The following is a 19,194-nucleotide window of genomic DNA, read 5'->3' on the forward strand; positions in this document are numbered from 1 at the left end:
AGCGTTTCCAATTACATTGAGATAATGAGGATAACTTAGAATGGTTAGCGCGTGCATTTGTCTAAGTATAGGTAATTATAACTAAGATTAGCAAAAAGATTTTAGATATTTTTCTCTAACGAATCAAAATCTTCCTCGCATACATTAATTAATCTTGACTACTACTACTATCAAGTATACTAAAAAAACAAGTCGTTACTTACGAAAAACTTACTTAACTTAACCTACTTAGCAAAAAAAATTCAAGCTCATCAAATCAATGAAGTTAGATAATTTGATTCATTCAAATAAATTGAGCGTCGGTATCTAGACACGTACGCTCCGCTCGGCCTCTCAATAGCAAATGACGGGCGGCCGCGTTGCGTCAACCACTACCGGAATTTATCGACTACCCGCAGACAATTCGCTCGACGTCCACTGTATTCTATTGAAATAACTTCGGCCGCTAAATTGTATTGGATTTATTACGTAACAAACAAGTAAACTAGTTTCGTGAATGTGGAACGTTATCGAAATGGAACTAATTGTAATACTGTCTGGAACATCGTTTGTGGAATTGTAATGGAAGATCTAGTTTTGCATTTGTATGGGTATTGACTTCCATCTTTTAAGTGGTTGTCATAAAATAAGTTTATCCTTAGGAAGGTATAGATCACATTTGTAAGCATAATTGGCTCATAAGCAAACAGCTTGCTTATGAGCCAATGATTTATTTCGTACCTGATGCGTGCCAGTTGCTAGAGAAATAATGTGTGCCTACCGAGAAACTGTACATAAAATTATAACAAAAATTTGTTTAATATATTTATTTATATAAGGTGTACATAAAATAACGCACTATGTGACTCTACTATTGTATAGATTAAAAATTAAAACTCAAAACATATTGTAAAAGAATACTGAATTACAATAATCGTCTTTTCAAAGAGAGACATCTTTGTTTCAATTATTTTAAAGTAAACGGATGTAAGCTACCACAATCTTTGAATCGAATGAATAAACTTAACAAGAACTATGAAAGCATCCTAAATCGTTAACATTTGAGATGAATATGAGCTCTTGTATCAGTTTATATGCTTGGAATTTTATTAGGACGGTTTTAATAACTAAGAGATTACCTACAAATAAACTTGCACTTACATAGTGCAGATAACGAATCAAAAAAAATGAGAAACCCATTAATTCATATATGTTATGTTTTTATAATAAGAAATATGAATGAGGAACCTAAGTTGCATCGTATACATTTTCTAACTCTCCAATTTATTTCAGCTCTCATTTACGAGTCTAATGCAACTTGGTTTTTCTCGTGTCGCAACTCTTTATAGATGCCGGTTCCAAAGAAAAAAGTGTGCTGTGTCCGCTCCTTGCTTAACAAAACTTGCAATAGCGGGAGTATGGAATAAATGCCATACAATCACATATACCTTTGTAAAAACTAGTAATTTTTGTGTAATTCCTATTATAAAAGTTGAAATATAAAATATAATAAGTCTCTGATATTTATTGCTAAAAGTAAGAACAAAAATTAAGTAATTACAATTACGTAAGTTGCTTAATTCGTAAGCACACGCGATCATGATGTACCTAAGAACTAAGTGATGAACATTAACGAACTCAAAATGTCCTCACGTCTCACTACACATAGTAACAGCATGACGTTTCCTAACAGCTTACACCCGGAATCCTGCAACAATTCCTAAAAATATTTGCCAAAATGTATTTGTCAACACTAATGAATTTAATGGGACAAAAATAATTCCTATCAAATTAAAGTTCTTCGAGGATAAAAACCGGCGGAGCTCAATTAATTCAAATCGATTTCCACTTAAACAAACCTTCTTCACGAACGATCAGAATTTCAAATTCACCTTCAACGGAACAGGGAGCATGGTGTAAAGCTCCTTTTTCGATTCCAATATGCCATTTAAACGGAACGCGCCAAAAGAAATAGTCGCAACCGAGTTAGGTTGGCCAGCCTGATGCTATCTTGGCGAGTTGGCGCACCTGACCGACGCTAATTGGACAATAAATCAATTCTTCCCCGCTTCTTATTGGTGAATCGTGGCATTCCAATATTGAAAATTTGGCCGCGCGATATTGACAACATGATAAAAAACAATAGGGCGGTTATCTTTTTCTTTTGTGTACATCTCTCGGGACCCGGTTCTTATTAAAACTGAATCGTTTCGTGTTTTGTTTTGGTTGAGCTCAATGTCTTATCGCGGTTAGACAATTTGTTTTTGGGTGCTCGTTATTGAATTATTAATATTGATATTTTGTATGTTGTCTGCTGATATGACAAGTACAATAAAAGATGTGTTATACCTTCATTACAACGGCTCTTGAATCATATTATATTATCATAGTTATACTTAAATTACTACACACATCTGTGTTTCTATTTCTACGTATTACAATTTCACATAATTGAAAAAAGAAGAAGATAATCTAGCTTGCTCTGAAGTTACTCTTATGGACTCACATTCTTATAGTTAATTTACGTTATTTAGTTACATTGTCATTAGCTTCCGCTCAACGTATTTTCGTATTTCACACAGCTAAGAAAGAGTGCTTTTTTCAATAAAGCTACTATTTAAAGTTTAGGTAAATTAAGAGGTATAAAAAGGAATTAACAACGTTTAAGCTGTGAAAGGGGCCTTCATTACTACTGTTACCATACGTCTCGACTTCATAGGATAAGTTCTTTGCTATTCTCGAACTGCATAAACGCAAAACATTACAAAGTTCAAACTTTATATTTTGATTGTAGCCTCTACATTTTACAATCTATATTTGAAATATTTATCCGTGATCTATTTTTACAAAAGGACCTGTTGTTTTCGTCAATCCATATTTAGCTCTATAATATTTTAGAATCTAGATCGCTTAAATTGAAAATATATTAATATAATTTCTTGGTAATTCTAAGAGCTTATAAGATAACTGACGATTGGATGAAACTTTATAGACCAATGAATGTAACACTAACGGCTGATAATCAGTTTCCGCTTGAGAGACGCTAACAGTTTTTTCACTACAATTCTAATAAACTGTCGAACCAGGAAAACCGATCCTAGTAACTCCCAATTGATGGTAAAAGCAGTCACAACGTGTGTTATTAACAAAACGCAACGCTGGCTAATCTGGCCAAGCCGACTCGCGCCGCGTGTGTAATTAAATTCTCAGAACAAGCGAGCTATTAAACCGAAACGGTAGCGACGTCCATTACCAAACGTACGTGAATAATTATTTCGTTCCCGCCTTTTTGTTTTGCGTGCGAATTTCGAGAGCACTAATGCGGCGTCGCCTACTGGTAGCACGGACACTCGCGAACAATGTTCTCGTAAAATATTATTCAATTATATTGTTTACGTACTGATTGACGATTATTGTTGGTTAAATAGTATTTTTATATGCACCGGCAGTAAGTTTAACGTATAAAATTTGACCAACTAAATATTTATTGTGGGAATGAGAGTTACAAAACCAAAATCTACCATCGACAAGTTTTATTTTAAAAGCCTGCTTCGTAAGACATTTTCGTAACGCTGCGACTTGTTCGTGTAAAAGTTAGTTTAAATGGCATATAATATTCTTGCAAAAAAATATTCATATATATAAACTTTTTTAGGGAAAGGGAATATTGGACCTACAGGAACACATCTCGTATAACTTAGAAGACCAAGATAAATCCAGGGAAACGAGAATGGATAAGAGTCCTAATAATATAGCGTGGGTATGAACTACGCTTACAGTTAAATATTGCGATTTTTCGTAATCTATAATCTACGGTTATGGACACTGTTTAACAATTTTCATGGTAAATGAAGGGGGTAAGCACAGCTCAGTAATGGGTAAGAACACGTCAAAGATAACAATGACTAGGTAACCAACCTGTTCTATCAACAATAAATTGTCAATTATCTCAGTTATTAACAATTTATTTATTCCTAGTAGGTACTGCAATTAAAATAAAAATGGCAGACAAATGTGACAACCACTGACATCAACAAAAAATGTTGCCAGCGAAAAAACGTTTTCTACTTCAGACCACCAAGGCACACGAACGCATATCATTAAGCTCACATAAACAATCTAGTGAAATGACAGGTAGTAAGAGTTGTCACATTCATGGTATAATATTATTCACGTTTATCAGCGGGCCGCATCGTTGCTCGTACTGTTAACATGTATTTTGACAGATGACATAAGTTTGGCGCCGTATCGCCCGTTTGTCATCTCGTCTGCGATGAAACACAATTTGGATGCAATAATAAGCTCCCGTCTTACGTAAGAGCTCAGTCCTATTCAATACTACTCCGCCTCGCATCGAAATACATTTTATTAGATCTGATATGTTAACTACCTGCGCGATAAAGTTATATTTGACTCGCGTTACAGCCTTTCGTCTGAGTGACTTAAACGACTCCCCACAATACCACTGATTTGTTATACTTCGTTTCTTGTTAGAATTCCTTTCACCATATCCTTTTAATACGTTCGTAGTTTACACAAAAGATAACTCTGATTTTACTTTCTCTTTTTACCTTTTGCTGTTTATCAATGTTGAGTATACATCCCCCACTTATTATTTGTTATGTAAACAAATAAAATAATATGAAACTTATATTAAACATACTCATTATATTTGTTTTGAACAAAAAAAATATGTTTAAATTGACTTCTTCCATTCCCGTCTATAATAATTCCGGAAAGAGTCAATAAATATACTATTATACCGTGCTGCTAAAATCGCTACTAGAGGGACTCTACCTTTATTATGATAAAGACAGTCGTGTAAATCAACGTAATGGTTGTTGTTTTGAAGTAGCTGCCTGCTATTCATAACATCGCATTGTATAATTATCTTCAGACGTCTTGCACTGGGTCACCTGTATACAATGTAACAAAAAGAGGACGTACATTTTGTATTATTCGCTTTATCTATTTAAATAAAGCAGTAGGACAGTTTGGACGTAAAATTAGGTGATAAATTAGCATTGTATCTGTAGTTAAATTTTGCGGTAGTATTTGCTTATTACATAATATTATTATAATAAAATTAGACTTTCAACTTACTTTGGACACCCTCTGCTATCGAATGAAATGTTTTTTTTTTTAAATAATACGGTATAGTTGTGAAATGCCGTGTGCGACGCATTAATGCTATCAGCGATCATAGAAACAACAGAAGTGACTGGGCTCGGTGATGCCTTTACTATCCATATGTAAAGAACAATCGTATTGATTGTTTTTAGTTTGTAGAATTTCTTCTAAAAATAGACAATTAAGGCCAGTTTTTTTTTATTAACAATAACAAATATGCTGTACTTTGTATTTCGACAACTCTTACAGTTTTTAGTTTAGTTGTTAATTTTTGGGTTCATTAAGGAATCTGGCTATAGATAAGTATATCATCGTAATCAATATATTCTCAATCCAAAAGAAAAATTATATCAAAAATTGCTTAAACAATTGTTTATTGATAACAAATTGACGTCTGCATGGCGCCTTATACTGAGCAGAAACAATAAATATCATAATACTGCTACCTTAAGGTATTCAAATTGTTATTTTTATTTGTGTGTCGATATAAATCAAACACGAGTCAAATCGATGGGCATACGATCCACCCGACATAGAACGCCAGGAATGCGTCCGAGACAAATAATGTATTGGTGACATCGCATGACATCTGTCCGCCAACGCTTTCTAAACAATTAATTAAACAACGCAAAGACAGGACTTTATTTTGATTACATACACCGATTGTAAAGTTGATTGGTTCTTAGTAAATTTTTCTTAGTATTTATATTATATTGTTATAGTAGGTAGAAGAACAAATTTATACGCATTATGACAATGAAGAGGTCGGTTTATGTTGACTAATGACCAATAGATACCTATTAAAAAGTGTGCTGACGATGAATATTTTTTAAACTACCCACGACATCGCGCCGCACCGTTTTCAATAGATTTGACATCTTAGGTTTTAATTAAAATAAAAAGGATTAGCGAGGGTTTAGATGACATGACCTTCTGTAATAATAATAAACTTCCAGTTCACGCATCTTTGAATACAAAGTCTAAATATGCGAATCAAAACTCCATTTGATGGCCGTTCCAAAAAAAAATAACAATTTGAGGATTTTTCAATCTAAATTTATACTTAAATAAAAAAAATCCATTTGTAATATAATATGTATTAGCAGTGTAATGAATATTAGATATTGTCTTAGTTAGTCGATTCGATAATAATATGTTGAGAACAAAAGTAAACATACATTAAACATTTATTTTTGAAGCTGAAAATTTTGTTTGTTTGAACGCGTTAAGCTAAATTCTAAACTGATCTTGTAATTTTGACACTAATAGAAAACTACATTACTTCTGAGTGGTACAGGCTCCTTTTATCCCGGAAAAACTTTTCCATGCCATGTGGCCAGAGCCGTAGGTAGGTAGCTTTAAATTACGTTTTATCATTTGTACTATCTAACATTCTCTCATGATAAAAGTTTTACGGAAGTGGCTGAATGATTTTAATTTCTTTGCACAATTAATAAAAAAATCATTTCAACACTCATCTGTCAAATCGAAATGTCAATTGTCAATTTATTTTTAGGTTATAGTTGTTTGTTTGTGCTAAATGTATTTATTTTATTATCATTAAAATTAAAATCCTTTATGAAAACAGAATTATAGTTTTCTACACAGGATAACAGTTTATTTTTAACAAAATGATTGACGAAGAAGGTACACTTCTTACAAATTGTAATGTACGTAGTAATTCTTCGGTACTAAGATTTATATATAATTTTAGCGCCATCGGATAGCAGTCTCGTGGTGATTATTGTAGACACAAACCCTAACCAGCGCTACATAACGGAAGACCCTAAAGTACTCACCAACGTCCTCGATGCAGTAATCGCTTTCGGAAACTCACACTTGATGCAAAAAGCGCGGAACCAACTCGCAGTTATTGGCTGTCATTTCCACAAAAGGTAAAGAAATATCGTTTTTGTTGCAGAATTTTAGATAATAATGGAATAGAGATGTTTAAACTAAATGGATATTACCTACATCACACACACTTACTTTACTTGCCGGTTTTGCTTTTTATTTTCATTACCAATCTTTATGTTTCAGTGAATATTTATACCCAAGCCCAGGCAAGCCATTAGATGTAAGACAAATAGATGGACAATATGAACTCTTTACCTTGGTTGAAAAACAATTAAGATGAGGTAAGTATGTGGAATTTTTTAAATATGATTGTTATAAAAAATTTACAGGGTCATTTTCAAATATTTATCTCTTTAAAAATAACACTATAAAATAAGTTACTCAAACCATAAATGTAAAATAAAAAAGTGCAAGTTTTAAACAAAATATCAATAAAAATTTATCTTAATTTTACACGCTCTAGTGCCATTACTACTACTCTAATAAAATTCTTTGCAATGGCAATATCACAGTTTTAGTTAGAAATATAATAAAAATGACATTACATTCACTCAAAAGTTTTGTACTTTAGTGGAAATATTTTGGAAATGTAATATTATATTATATTATTCATGGATGATTTTTGGCACAATGTTAGCAGAGGTAAAGATGAGTATAAGGTTTCAAGTATTAACTCAATGTCATAATGACCCTTAATTGTTATTGTTGTACATACATAAATGTATAAATTCTACATATGTTCCAGATTAGTAAACTTAGTAAAAAGCCAGCCACAAGACGAAAAACCTGGGGAATCTTTGTTAGCGGGTGCCATGGCAATGGCTTTATGCTTTATTGCAAGAGTAAGACATTTATATTGTTATTTGAACAACCCCATCATACTTATTCAACTGAAAATCTGCATTATATTTTTCGAAATTATTATAAGAAATTAAAGATTAACAAGCCTTTCCAGGTGTACATGAAACCAAACAATTCACACATTTAGTAGAGAAATTTTTTAATCAATATTACTAAATTATTCTGATATATTTCCAATGTTATACAGGAATTATATTTTTGAAATTAAAAAAGAAGTCACTAATCAAGTGTGAATTATCGGCTATAATGTTTATCTTAAAAAGGCTTGATTCAACAAAACTATGAAATATTGCTATTCCATAAATAAGCATTTTATTTATTGCCTCCGAAGGCCAATGAGCTAATAGCCCATCTGTTGGTTAATGGTTACTGTTACCCATGGACGTCACCAAAGCCAGGGACATCAAAATATACATAATGAAATGTCTAGCAAGCGGTGGTAACCTAGTTGATTGTGGAACGGTCTACCGAGACGAATGTCCGCAGGTTCAAATCCCAAGGGCACACCTTTGACTTTTCTAAAAGCGTATGTGTGTATTCTTTGTGAATTATCGCTAGCTTTAATGATGAAGGACAACATTGTGAGGAAATCTGCATACCTGAGAAATTCTCTATAGGAATTTTCGAGGGTGTGTGAAGTCTACTAATCCGCACTGGGACAGCGTGGTGGACTAAGGCCTAATCCCTCTCAGTAGTAGAGGAGGCCCGTGCCCAACAGTGGGACAGTATATAATACACGGCTTATATTATTATTATTATATAATGGAATGTTTGCAGATGCGTCGGCAAGTTCCACCAGGGATGACAATGACCAGCAGAATACTAGTGATAACTGGAAGCTCGGACACCGCGGCTCAGTACATCAACTATATGAATGTGTTCTTTACAGCACAAGTAAGTTACATGACTTATCAACAAATACAGAATCATAGACCTAGATTCATTGACTAATGTTCCATATTTCTGATTGATCATTTTATGCAAATTTTTAGTGGTGGTCTTGACTCATGTGAAAATTCAGAATTTTATATTTATTAATAATAAATGCCTTTTCCAGCATAATAATATTGTCTATGTCAATCTTCACATTTTAAATCATAACACATGTTATTTTCTCCTATAATAATGCTTTTTTCTTTTCATTTTAGAAACAACAGGTCCTTGTAGATGTGTGCTCAGTGGATAAACACTTGAGTCTTCTCCAACAAGGTTGCGATATCACGGGCGGTCTGTACTTGAAAGTCCCCAGCCTTGAGGGTCTCTTACAGTACTTACTGGTAAGTTAGTCAATATATTCTTAATTTCCATATATTGGACTATAAACTAAACAATACTTTGTAATTCAAGGTGTCAGATGGTGTTTCAAATGTTTATGAGCGGTCATAAGCTTACCATCAGGCGAACGGCAAGATCGTCTCGTCATTTAAAGCAAAAAAAAAATATGTTAACGGCGCTAAGAAGTAAAGAAATATACTTAGTCTGGCCATAAATACTGTTACACTTAATTATAAAAAAATATTACATTTGAATTTCGAATCTGTCATTTTTATACGATTGTTCATTGTGTTTTCTCATTTTGGCGCCAATACATTGTAAAATATTTTGCGATATTAAAATGGTGTGGGGTGATAAAGAGAACCGAATCGCTGTGATAGCATTACACAAAGTAGGTATGGAGCCAAATGCAATTTTTAAAACTCTCCATACACTTGGTATTAGTAAAATGTTTGTGTACCGGGCTATTAATAGGTACAATGAGACCTCCTCTGTTTGTGACAGAAAAGATCTGGCCGTCCACGTAGTGTTCGTACGAAAAAGGTGGTCAAAGCAGCAAGGGAAAGAATTCGAAGAAATCCTGTCCGAAAGCAAAAGATTTTATCTCGGGAAATGAAGATAGCACCTAGAACCATGTCGCGTATTTTAAAAGATGACTTAGGACTTGCAGCCTATAAGAGACGCACTGGCCATTTCTTAACTGATAATTTAAAGAAGAATAGGGTGGTAAAATCGAAACAACTACTGAAGCGGTACGCAAAGGGAGGTCACAGAAAAATTTTGTTTACGGATGAGAAAATTTTTACAATTGAGCAACATTTTAACAAACAAAATGACCGTATTTATGCTCAAAGCTCTAAGGAAGCTTCCCAATTAGTCGACAGAGTGCAACGTGGACATTATCCGACTTCAGTGATGGTTTGGTGGGGTGTTAGCTATGAAGGAGTGACTGAGCCATATTTTTGTGAAAAAGGTATCAAAACATCGGCACAAGTGTATCAAGATACCATTCTTGAGAAGGTAGTTAAGCCCCTTAACATCACCATGTTCAATAACCAAGTATGGTCCTTCCAGCAAGACTCGGCGCCGGGTCATAAAGCTCGGTCCACGCAGTCTTGGTTGGAATCGAACGTTTCGGACTTCATCAGAGCTGAAGACTGGCCGTCGTCTAGTCCCGATCTTAATCCGCTGGATTATGATTTGTGGTCAGTTTTAGAGAGTACAGCTTGCTCTAAACGCCATGATAATTTGAGTCCCTAAAACAATCTATACGATTGGCAGTGAAGAATTTTCCCATGGAAAGAGTGCGTGCTTCTATTGATAACTGGCCTCATCGTTTAAAGGACTGTATTGCAGCCAATGGAGACCACTTCGAATAAGCTTTTTATATTTTTAATTGTTTTATATTTATGTATTAAACTGACACACTGTAAAAGTAATAAATGTTATTTGCAGTTAACAATTTTCTTTTTTCTTTATTACAATATTTATGGCAAGACTAGGTAGATGTCACGATTTATCAATACGATTTGAATCGTCTCGTTTAATCGTAACGATTAGTCTGATTGCGTGTAGCCTGAACACTATAACCTGTTAACAGTGGGTGTTCTTGCCGGAGTCGAGTGAGCGTGGCAAGTTGGTGCTGCCGGGACGCGGCCGCGTGGACTACCGCGCCGCATGCTTCTGTCATAGAGAGCTGCTTACCATCGGATACGTCTGCTCAGTCTGCCTTAGTGGTAACTATAAAATCTTACCGTCATGACCACAAACCTTAGTTTTAACTATCAAGCCTCACCTCCACAAACTATACTTATAATGGCCAATTCCTACAAACAGTCATAACCGCAAACCTCGGATTTATATCGAAAATGGACCAATCAGAAAATAGTTTATTTTGACATTTTATTTTGATTGGTTTACACTTACCATTTAACGCGTGGTTAGTTGTTGGATAGTTTATTGGAAATGGCCGTCATTTGAAGTCCTTGTATATGACTATATTGTTTGATACCTGATTTATCTAGTTCTAGCGCCAATCATTGTAATTTGGGAGATATTGTAACCAATGTAGATATTGACGTTCAGAGAAAAAACACCCACAATATATTGTCATGCAGTATTTTATAATTCATAGTCAAGTGTAGTGTTGAGAATGTCTACATAAAATAAAATTATGGAATTTCCGAGTTTGTACAAAAAATATTTCATGCCTTAAAGACATGAAGACTATGTAACACAATATAAAACAATAACTTTAGAAATTGTTGTCTTTGCTGTTTGAATATTTGTTGTTGTATCATGTCAGTGGTAATAAATATTATCAATTGTTATTGACATCCTAAACATTTTTATATCTGTTTCTTTTTCAGTTTTCTGCAAATTCAGCCCGATTTGTACAACTTGCCAGTAAGTAGACCTTGATAATTATTTACGTACAAAATGTATATTATTTAAAAAATATATAAATTGTTGACAGTAACATAGAATTGATCAAATTATTTTAAAACGTCAGTATGGTGAAATAGACTTAATTTTTTTAAAGTTTTCAATGCAATTAATTTAAATATTTGTTTTTGTTTTGTTACAGTACCGTGTTCAAAATTGGCGGACCCCTTCCTACCAAGCCGAAGAAAAAGAAAATGAAAATTTAATTTTATGGACCTTAGTTAATAATTTTGAATTGTAAATATAGATGCTAAGATTTTTCTAGTGTTTTATTTGTGAGACATAAATTATATACTACTAACTTAGTCCAGTGCAATATGAGTTGTGAACTCGGAGGTCCAAAATACGTATTCGAGGGGGGGAAACATGTATAAGGCTTTCTAACACGATTTGTGACCTAAGCAAATGCTTTGCGTCATGATTAGTTAACTATGTAGCATACATCTCGCATTATTTTAAAGCCAACGTTGATCATAAGATCAGTGATAATCTGGTCGTCTCTGATTCAGGGCGGTTATGATAATTGCATTTCCAATCGCAAAATCGTAAAAGGCGGCAAAGTATTTCATATAATAAGGCTGTTATTGCATTAGCCTATTGCGAACGGATTCTTAGCGAAACAGAGGCGTAGCTAATAGGCTGCGGGTGCGCAATTTCTTCGCCCAACCCTTCTCAATTGAAATTTTTTAGGGACAATTTTTTTATTTTCCTGTAAATAACTCATAGCAGTCCTGTTGATTCTTACAAATTCGTCGCATACCTGCTTTCGCGTTCGTTTTCTGCGTCTTCACATTAATAAACCTACAGTCATGTTTCCTCGTCGGAATCCATTATATTACTAACAGCCCAAAACACGTTGCGAGCCCGCAGCGTGTTCACTGCGCACCCGTAGCGTGTTCGTTGCACGTCCGCTGCGAATTCGCTCGAAACCCACCAGACCGATCACGGTCTATCAATAATACAGCAACTAAAAAGCCGAGCTTGAGAAAATTCATGGCTGATTCAATTCTATTTGTGACTGTTTATTTTATTAGGGCTTCAAACAGGTAAAAACGCACAAAAATATCTTATTGCGGAGTATTGGATAATTTTATTAAGTAATTAACCTTCTGAGACACGGTTTTTCGAACACTAAATTATATAAGATTATCAAAAGTTATCTTTTTTATATCGGGTATAATATGTTAGCGGTGGCTTTCTGATTTTCCGTGAAACCCTTTTTTATCAATTTATAATTTATTTCTTGATTATTTATTTGTGTTGACGGGCGCGTAGGATTATTACACCAAGCTTGGATGTTATTAAATTTAGTTTTGCACATGGTTTTAAATATTAAATCGCTTTTGGAACATAATCATAGAATACGTTTAATTTGGATAAGTACTTACGAACTTATTTAAAATTACCGATATTAGGGAAAGTACCGGCATCATAATTTATTATCATTATAATCTGCGCTACATAAAAAAGTTATTGATCTTTGAACATTTTGATATGAATTTTATTGTTAAGTGCATATTTATAATATGCACTCAACTGCATTTATGTGTCCTAACTAGAGATACCCCAAAGTTTCCGTGAACTAAAAATTTGTATGAAAAAATATTAGTAATAAACAGAGTAAAAATATATCATCAAACAATTTTTCACTGCTTCTTAAATTATCACCACTACCTTGGTTGGAACAAAAACCAACAATATATTCTACTAAACGAAATCACTACAATTTCTTAAATAACCGTTAAAATGTATAAAAAGTAAAACACGAACAAATAAAAATAATTCTAAAGACACGAAAAACTTGAAGTCAGTCTTTAATGTAATAAAATAAAAAGTACAACACAGTCATTATAAAGGTAAATTAATTTAGAAATTAAAAATTAACAAAATAAATGAAATTAACTTAAAGTAAAATAGTATCTTATTCCATGCACAAAATAAAATTCTAAATTACAATTTTACATAAGCATATACAATCCACACAAAAATTCTGCTTCTCATCCCTACGAAATCGGAATCCGTGAGAATTAACTCGGCCTATTACGAATATCGAACCTGCGAGTTTTTCCTAGCCAACCACACACCGAGCGTTATACTAAATTATGTATAGGTAGGTAGTCTAAAATTAATGTTAAAAAAACAATTTTAATAGTCAAACCGAGTAATCCTGTTATCTTATTTTTAATTTTTCCAACAGATTGTTATCAATAAAATGATAAATGATAACATCTAAGTATCAAAAATATCCTTGGGCAAAATTGAGCAAATAAATTAAATTAAAAACGAGCCTTATTAAAGTAAATCTAATCACTGATTCTTATCAACATATTAAGGCGTCTCCCTAAGCAAATGGCCTTAAACAATTATTGCCACATTTAACGACACAGAGTTACGGGCCGGAATAAACAAAGATTTACGAATAGTCTCCGTAAAAAACACTTTTACGTTTTTTTGTAAGATTTAAACTACGAAAGTTTTCCTTATTAAATTGTGTAAGTAAATAATAGTATTCATTACAAATTAAAATTATATAGGAGATAGACGTACATAATCAACAGTTTTAGTAAGATTTTCATCATGAAATTAACGAAACAATAACAATAATATAAAAAGACATTTAACAAGTAAAGTAAACATAATAAATATGTTATCATAAATAGCAGAAATATGATGTTTAATTTTTTTTCTAATTATGAATTGTAAATTTCGAATATATTGCTTCCTAAAAATGTTTAGCGCGCCGTTTTGCTAGGATAAGCGCCATCAAATCCTTTATGAAACCGAAAATAAATCAAATTACGTCCAAGTTACGAGAATCACGATTTGTTCGTAACTGCACGAAATTTCGCGAAATACTACTATACTAGTGATAAGTACCTACCATTTGTTGAAATGTAAGTATAGTTGCAAATCCGCATTATAACCTAAACTTTTCGATACCTCAGCTAAGAATACAATTCCTAAGATTATGATCTTGCCAAGCTACGATTTATCTATTATCTCAAAAGCACTGTCGATTTCTTCTTCAGGCGACTTGGGCTCGACGCTAAGCCTTCTGTGTTTACTTTGGCTTCCGGAGTTAGCGACTACATCTACAGTCTTGCTGTGAATAACTTTTGGTTCATTGTAATCATCGGCGCTTCGTCTCCGGTTTTGTCTGTCGCCTTCAATGTCAGCTGGCGCACTAGTTGGGCCATTGTCTTGGATTACTTTCGGCTTTTCCGTTGAACATGTATTTTGGCCGTTCTGTAATAGAACATTGTCTGTAAAATGTATCTACTATAAAAAATAAGAATTTAAGAATTTTCCACTAAAATTTATAATGGATTTGAATTGAATTTATTGATCTTGTTTTTTATCGGGAAAATGCTCGCCAAACATCCAGTAATTGTATGTTAAATAATTTCAGAAAACAAAATGTTAGTCACACTATTAAAACCCCGCCTACTTCTCCCTCCTAGCTACGATTATAGTAGACAAAAACTACATATTCATCACGGTATAGCGTAATGAATATTAACTACCTCAACAAGTAAATAAACACTTCGTCTGTTAGTTGCTAGATGGGAGCACTTGATATTATCTCGATTGGTTTCTTGTGTGATTAACACGTGTCTCGGCTCGTGTTGTGAACATTTGTTCGTGTGTACAAACCGTGAAGACTTGGACTCAGCCCTTGATTAAATCCAGGGCTTCATAGTTAAGTTACGAAAGCTCCAGATTTTACTATATCTTCAAATTCAACTTTCAGTCTATAACATTTGTATGTTGTAGATTGCTTGCGTAAGGTAAAAAATATTTTAGCAGGTTAGTTGGAAAATTACAGACTCATTGTTCTTTATGTTGCACATAAACAAACCTACGCGTAAAATAATTTTTAATCAACATTAATTGTCGGGGAAATATTTCGCAGTAAATAAATATCTGATAACAATCGAATAATGTAGGTTCAGTTGAAAAAACAAGGTAATATAACTACTGATTATTTTTGAACTAAAAATCATATCTGCAAATCATTCTTTATATAACCCTGTTTAGTTTTATATCTTATTAAGGTTTGTGTAAGTACTTATATAACTTACTAGCTTATGCCTACGGCTCCGCCCTCGTGAACATGTTTTTCATGATAAAAAAATCCTGGGATAAAAGCAGCCTATAGCACTCAAAAGTAATCTAGCTTTCTATTAGTGAAAAATAAATCAAAATCGGTTTAGTAGTTGCTGACCCGCGTTCAAACAAATAAACAAACTCTTCAGTTTTATATATCAGTATAGATTTAACTATCCTCGATAACATAGTTATTTGTTGTTACAATTGCCTGGGAGTCGCTGGTGACGGGAAACTGGTATAATTATTCGAAGGAGTAAAAGCGATTAATATTTTAGTACATCGACGGTAGCTACGCCGAGGGTTTTCTTCCAATGGTGTTTCAAAGCATGTGAAGGCAACCCTTCCAAAAATAAGTTTTTTTTAATTGAAACAGCAAAACCTTGTCGCATAACTTTTGAATACATAATAATAAACTTCTTAGGTCTTAGTAACTATAATAGCTCATCGAAAAACTCTCGGCCCATACTATGTCTGCCAGGGAGGTATTAGGCGTAAACTGGGAGAACCTAAATTGTAGCCTCAACGGCGTCGTGGCAGGTAAACTTAAAAAATGTCGGTAAGATTACTTAATAAATAACCAGAGTAGATCAATTAATGACTTTTGTGGTGGTATAATGACTCCTAAAGTCCGAGTAGGATACCCAGGGTACCAAGAGCAGACGACCGTATATAGTTTGGCATTATTAATAAAACAAATATTTCGGGAATCGTTAGTTTTACTTCGTAAGAAGCTCAAGGCTGGATAATTACCTACTAGCTGTATATTTATGACTAGCTTTTTCTCGCGGGTCCACCCGTGTCCTCCACTGACCAAATAAACACTAGGCACCTATCTTCTTACTATTATTACAAACCAACAGGGCACTATAAAAAGGTCCATATAACCCGATTCCGGCCTCCCTTTATGTAGAATCTTATTATCATTAGAATGATTTGCAAACCGCATTCATGCATATTAATCAGTACCTATATGTCGTGTCGGGTTCTCTTTCGGAAAATTTCACTTTTCGCCACTGAAATTTTTCGTTGTCCTAATTACAGCATCCTTAGTCAATACAAGCGTCGGTGTCTCTGATTAAACTTACGTCGTGCAATAAAACATCACACTCTTAATTAAGAACACTCGTGATTTAGTCAAAATCATGCTACACATACAATAGTATAGCTTGAGACTTAAATAAACCTAGTATCGCGAGATCAATATTCTCCACATACCCCTCTTTTTTTATTAAACGGGCAAGGCAGAGGGCCCCACTGCTCCTGATGATAAGCGGAGTGGGAATGTCGACTAACGACTGATTGAGAATACTCAACTCTCGTCAGTCGTAAGGTATTACTTAAAGAATATATTTGCGGGTAGTCCATACCTCCCCATACAGATCCAAAGACAGTGAATGCCGTTTCCTATTGGCTTGTTTCATCCGTCCAGAGCGGGATATGGACAGTTTCCTCCTCCCGTCCATGGGAGGCTCTTCAACTTTGTCATCTTCCGTCCCGCCATCGTGTCGCGGCGCCTTCTTCTTTTCAACCGGGTTAAAAATAGATTTAAGGAACTTTGCCATGCTTAAAACTTTAAACAACTATATATTTATTCGTCGACCATAATTTGTTATTGCATCTGAAATAAACACACAGTTTAATTGTTGATATGTTTGCGATGCGATAATTTAAAAATATAAATGGATTTGATAAATGTCTATTCTCTAGGCATTCAAGGTTTATTAGCGTTCTTCGAACAGTACACTTTATATCATATACACAATTATTTGTTATCTATAATTGAAATGTGCCACGCTGCACTCGGAACTTGCGGAAATGTTCTAAATGTAGTACTTTCTAGAAACCCAATAATCTATTTTGATTTAATTATAATAGCGTAAATTAATTCAAACGCATGATTAATGAAAAAGGGTATATATTATTGAATGACCTTCACCTTCTCAAAATCAAAGTAGATGAATACAATTAACCTAGACCAATCACCAGGCACAGGCTAGATGTAAAACACTTACCCGCTTCGTAAAACACTTTGATAAGCTTGTTTGAAATGCACTCCTTTGTGATCGATAACACGCGAAATAAAACAGCCACACACTGCATTAGCCGGCCGAATTGCTTACTATTTACCATAATTTCATCTCTTTGATAAGATACCGCGATACATTATCACAGTGATAACGCGTTCGCGATAATGATTCTGTATTATCATTAATAGTCTGTGTTAATTTAATTGCAATATTTTTTGCATTGACGTATCATGCAAGATATTGTTTTGAAAGTAGTAAGGTATATATATATATCTCCTTTTGTTATTTAAAACAGTTATCAGTTACTAGACGGAATTTTTAAAATCTCACTTAAACTTGGTTACTAGATTACTCGCTCGTGTGAACGGGCACGTGAATCCTAACAATATAATCTCAGTTTCCCACCATGTTACTAAAATCTTCAATCCGAATAAAAATTAAATTCTCAGATACTGATTAAGGAGATCTCTGTGGGCGGCAAATTACCAACTTGTTTGGCTATTTCCACACCACATCATCACGCATTTATCGCAAAGGGGTATGCAGGAGGCGCAACCAGGGCACCCTCTTTTCGTCAAGTATATTTTGTCCCATGATGTGATAGGGGGCGAGCCGATCACCATATCCGGCACAAATTCCAGACTTCGGGCTATTTCTAAGAGATTATAATGCACTATTTTTATAACTAGAAAATTCGTAAAATAAAACAGCAACATGAGACTCAGTAATAAAAAATATGTTTAATTTACTTTAAAATGTACACAATATTGATACATAAAGCATCATTTATACAAAAATCTACCCACAGGCTCGAAGCTACGTTTACAAGACTAGCAATACTAGACCATTAAACATCGCTTGAACATTTCATTGGAACAACCGTTATGAATCTCTAAAGCAATCGACGTTTTAATAATTACCACACTTATATGTAGTAACTATTAAAATGACGATTATTACTAATAATTACATATTAGTTAAAATACGTATAATGTTTTAGATGAAAACCTGACACAAATTTTATAACATTGACAGCTAGTTCCTTCAAAAAGCTGTAAAAGCCATAAATGTGAGCACAACAAAAACGTAAAGCAAGGTTTATATTAGCAAGAAAACTTGCTAAAGTCGACTTGCGCAAGCACATCGCCAGCTTTAGGACTTTTTATAGAATTATTAAAATATTGCCGCTAGTATTAACGCATCTGGAAATTATATCGGTGCGAGAACTTGCTAGTTTAAACTTGGCTTTATTTACTTTTGACTATTACTGCCAATGAAGTAACTGGCCGTTAATCATTTATAGATTTTAGGTGTAATTAGTGAAATGCTCAAGACAATGACTAATTTGAAATTAAAAATAATTAAATATTAAAAGAATGATGAATGAATAATACAAAAATGGACGATGGATTACATACAAGATAAACTTATGTTGGCAAGATATTGCTGTCGTAATATCTTATTACAATTATAAAAACTTTACATCCAACATTTATTTATAGCAATAACA

General features: G+C 33.7%; 2 protein-coding genes across 2 annotated transcripts; one reads left to right on the forward strand and one right to left on the reverse strand.

The window, feature by feature from the left end:
• The first annotated feature begins 6,517 nt into the window (after positions 1-6,517).
• LOC115442856 (general transcription factor IIH subunit 3) lies at positions 6,518-11,807 on the forward strand. The gene is given in 9 exon segments (XM_037440131.1): positions 6,518-6,756; positions 6,824-7,004; positions 7,150-7,251; positions 7,712-7,808; positions 8,605-8,721; positions 8,976-9,104; positions 10,703-10,838; positions 11,472-11,508; positions 11,690-11,807. Coding segments are annotated over 9 exon segments (879 nt in total). The 5' UTR covers positions 6,518-6,740; the 3' UTR covers positions 11,754-11,807.
• Positions 11,808-13,342: 1,535 nt separating this feature from the next.
• Positions 13,343-17,822, reverse strand: LOC119188465. The gene is made up of 3 exons (XM_037440130.1): positions 17,670-17,822; positions 17,025-17,275; positions 13,343-14,793 (listed from the first exon to the last, which is right to left on the reverse strand). The coding sequence occupies exons 2-3, from the start codon at positions 17,217-17,219 to the stop codon at positions 14,530-14,532; spliced, it is 459 nt and encodes a 152-aa protein (XP_037296027.1). The 5' UTR covers positions 17,220-17,275; positions 17,670-17,822; the 3' UTR covers positions 13,343-14,529.
• Between the last annotated feature and the right edge of the window lie 1,372 nt (positions 17,823-19,194).

Source organism: Manduca sexta, chromosome 18, assembly GCF_014839805.1.
Source record: "Manduca sexta isolate Smith_Timp_Sample1 chromosome 18, JHU_Msex_v1.0, whole genome shotgun sequence".
Classification (NCBI taxonomy): Eukaryota; Metazoa; Arthropoda; class Insecta; order Lepidoptera; family Sphingidae; genus Manduca; species Manduca sexta.

What these genes read in the sequence shown, in the direction of transcription:
- LOC119188465 (XM_037440130.1), bottom strand. Translation starts at nt 17,219, where the DNA reads ATGGCAAAGTTCCTTAAATCTATTTTTAACCCGGTTGAAAAGAAGAAG. An exon ending in CTTTGGATCTGTATGGGGAG is followed by an intron (nt 14,794 to 17,024) that starts GTATGGACTACC and finishes GTTCTATTACAG; the next exon opens with AACGGCCAAAATACATGTTC.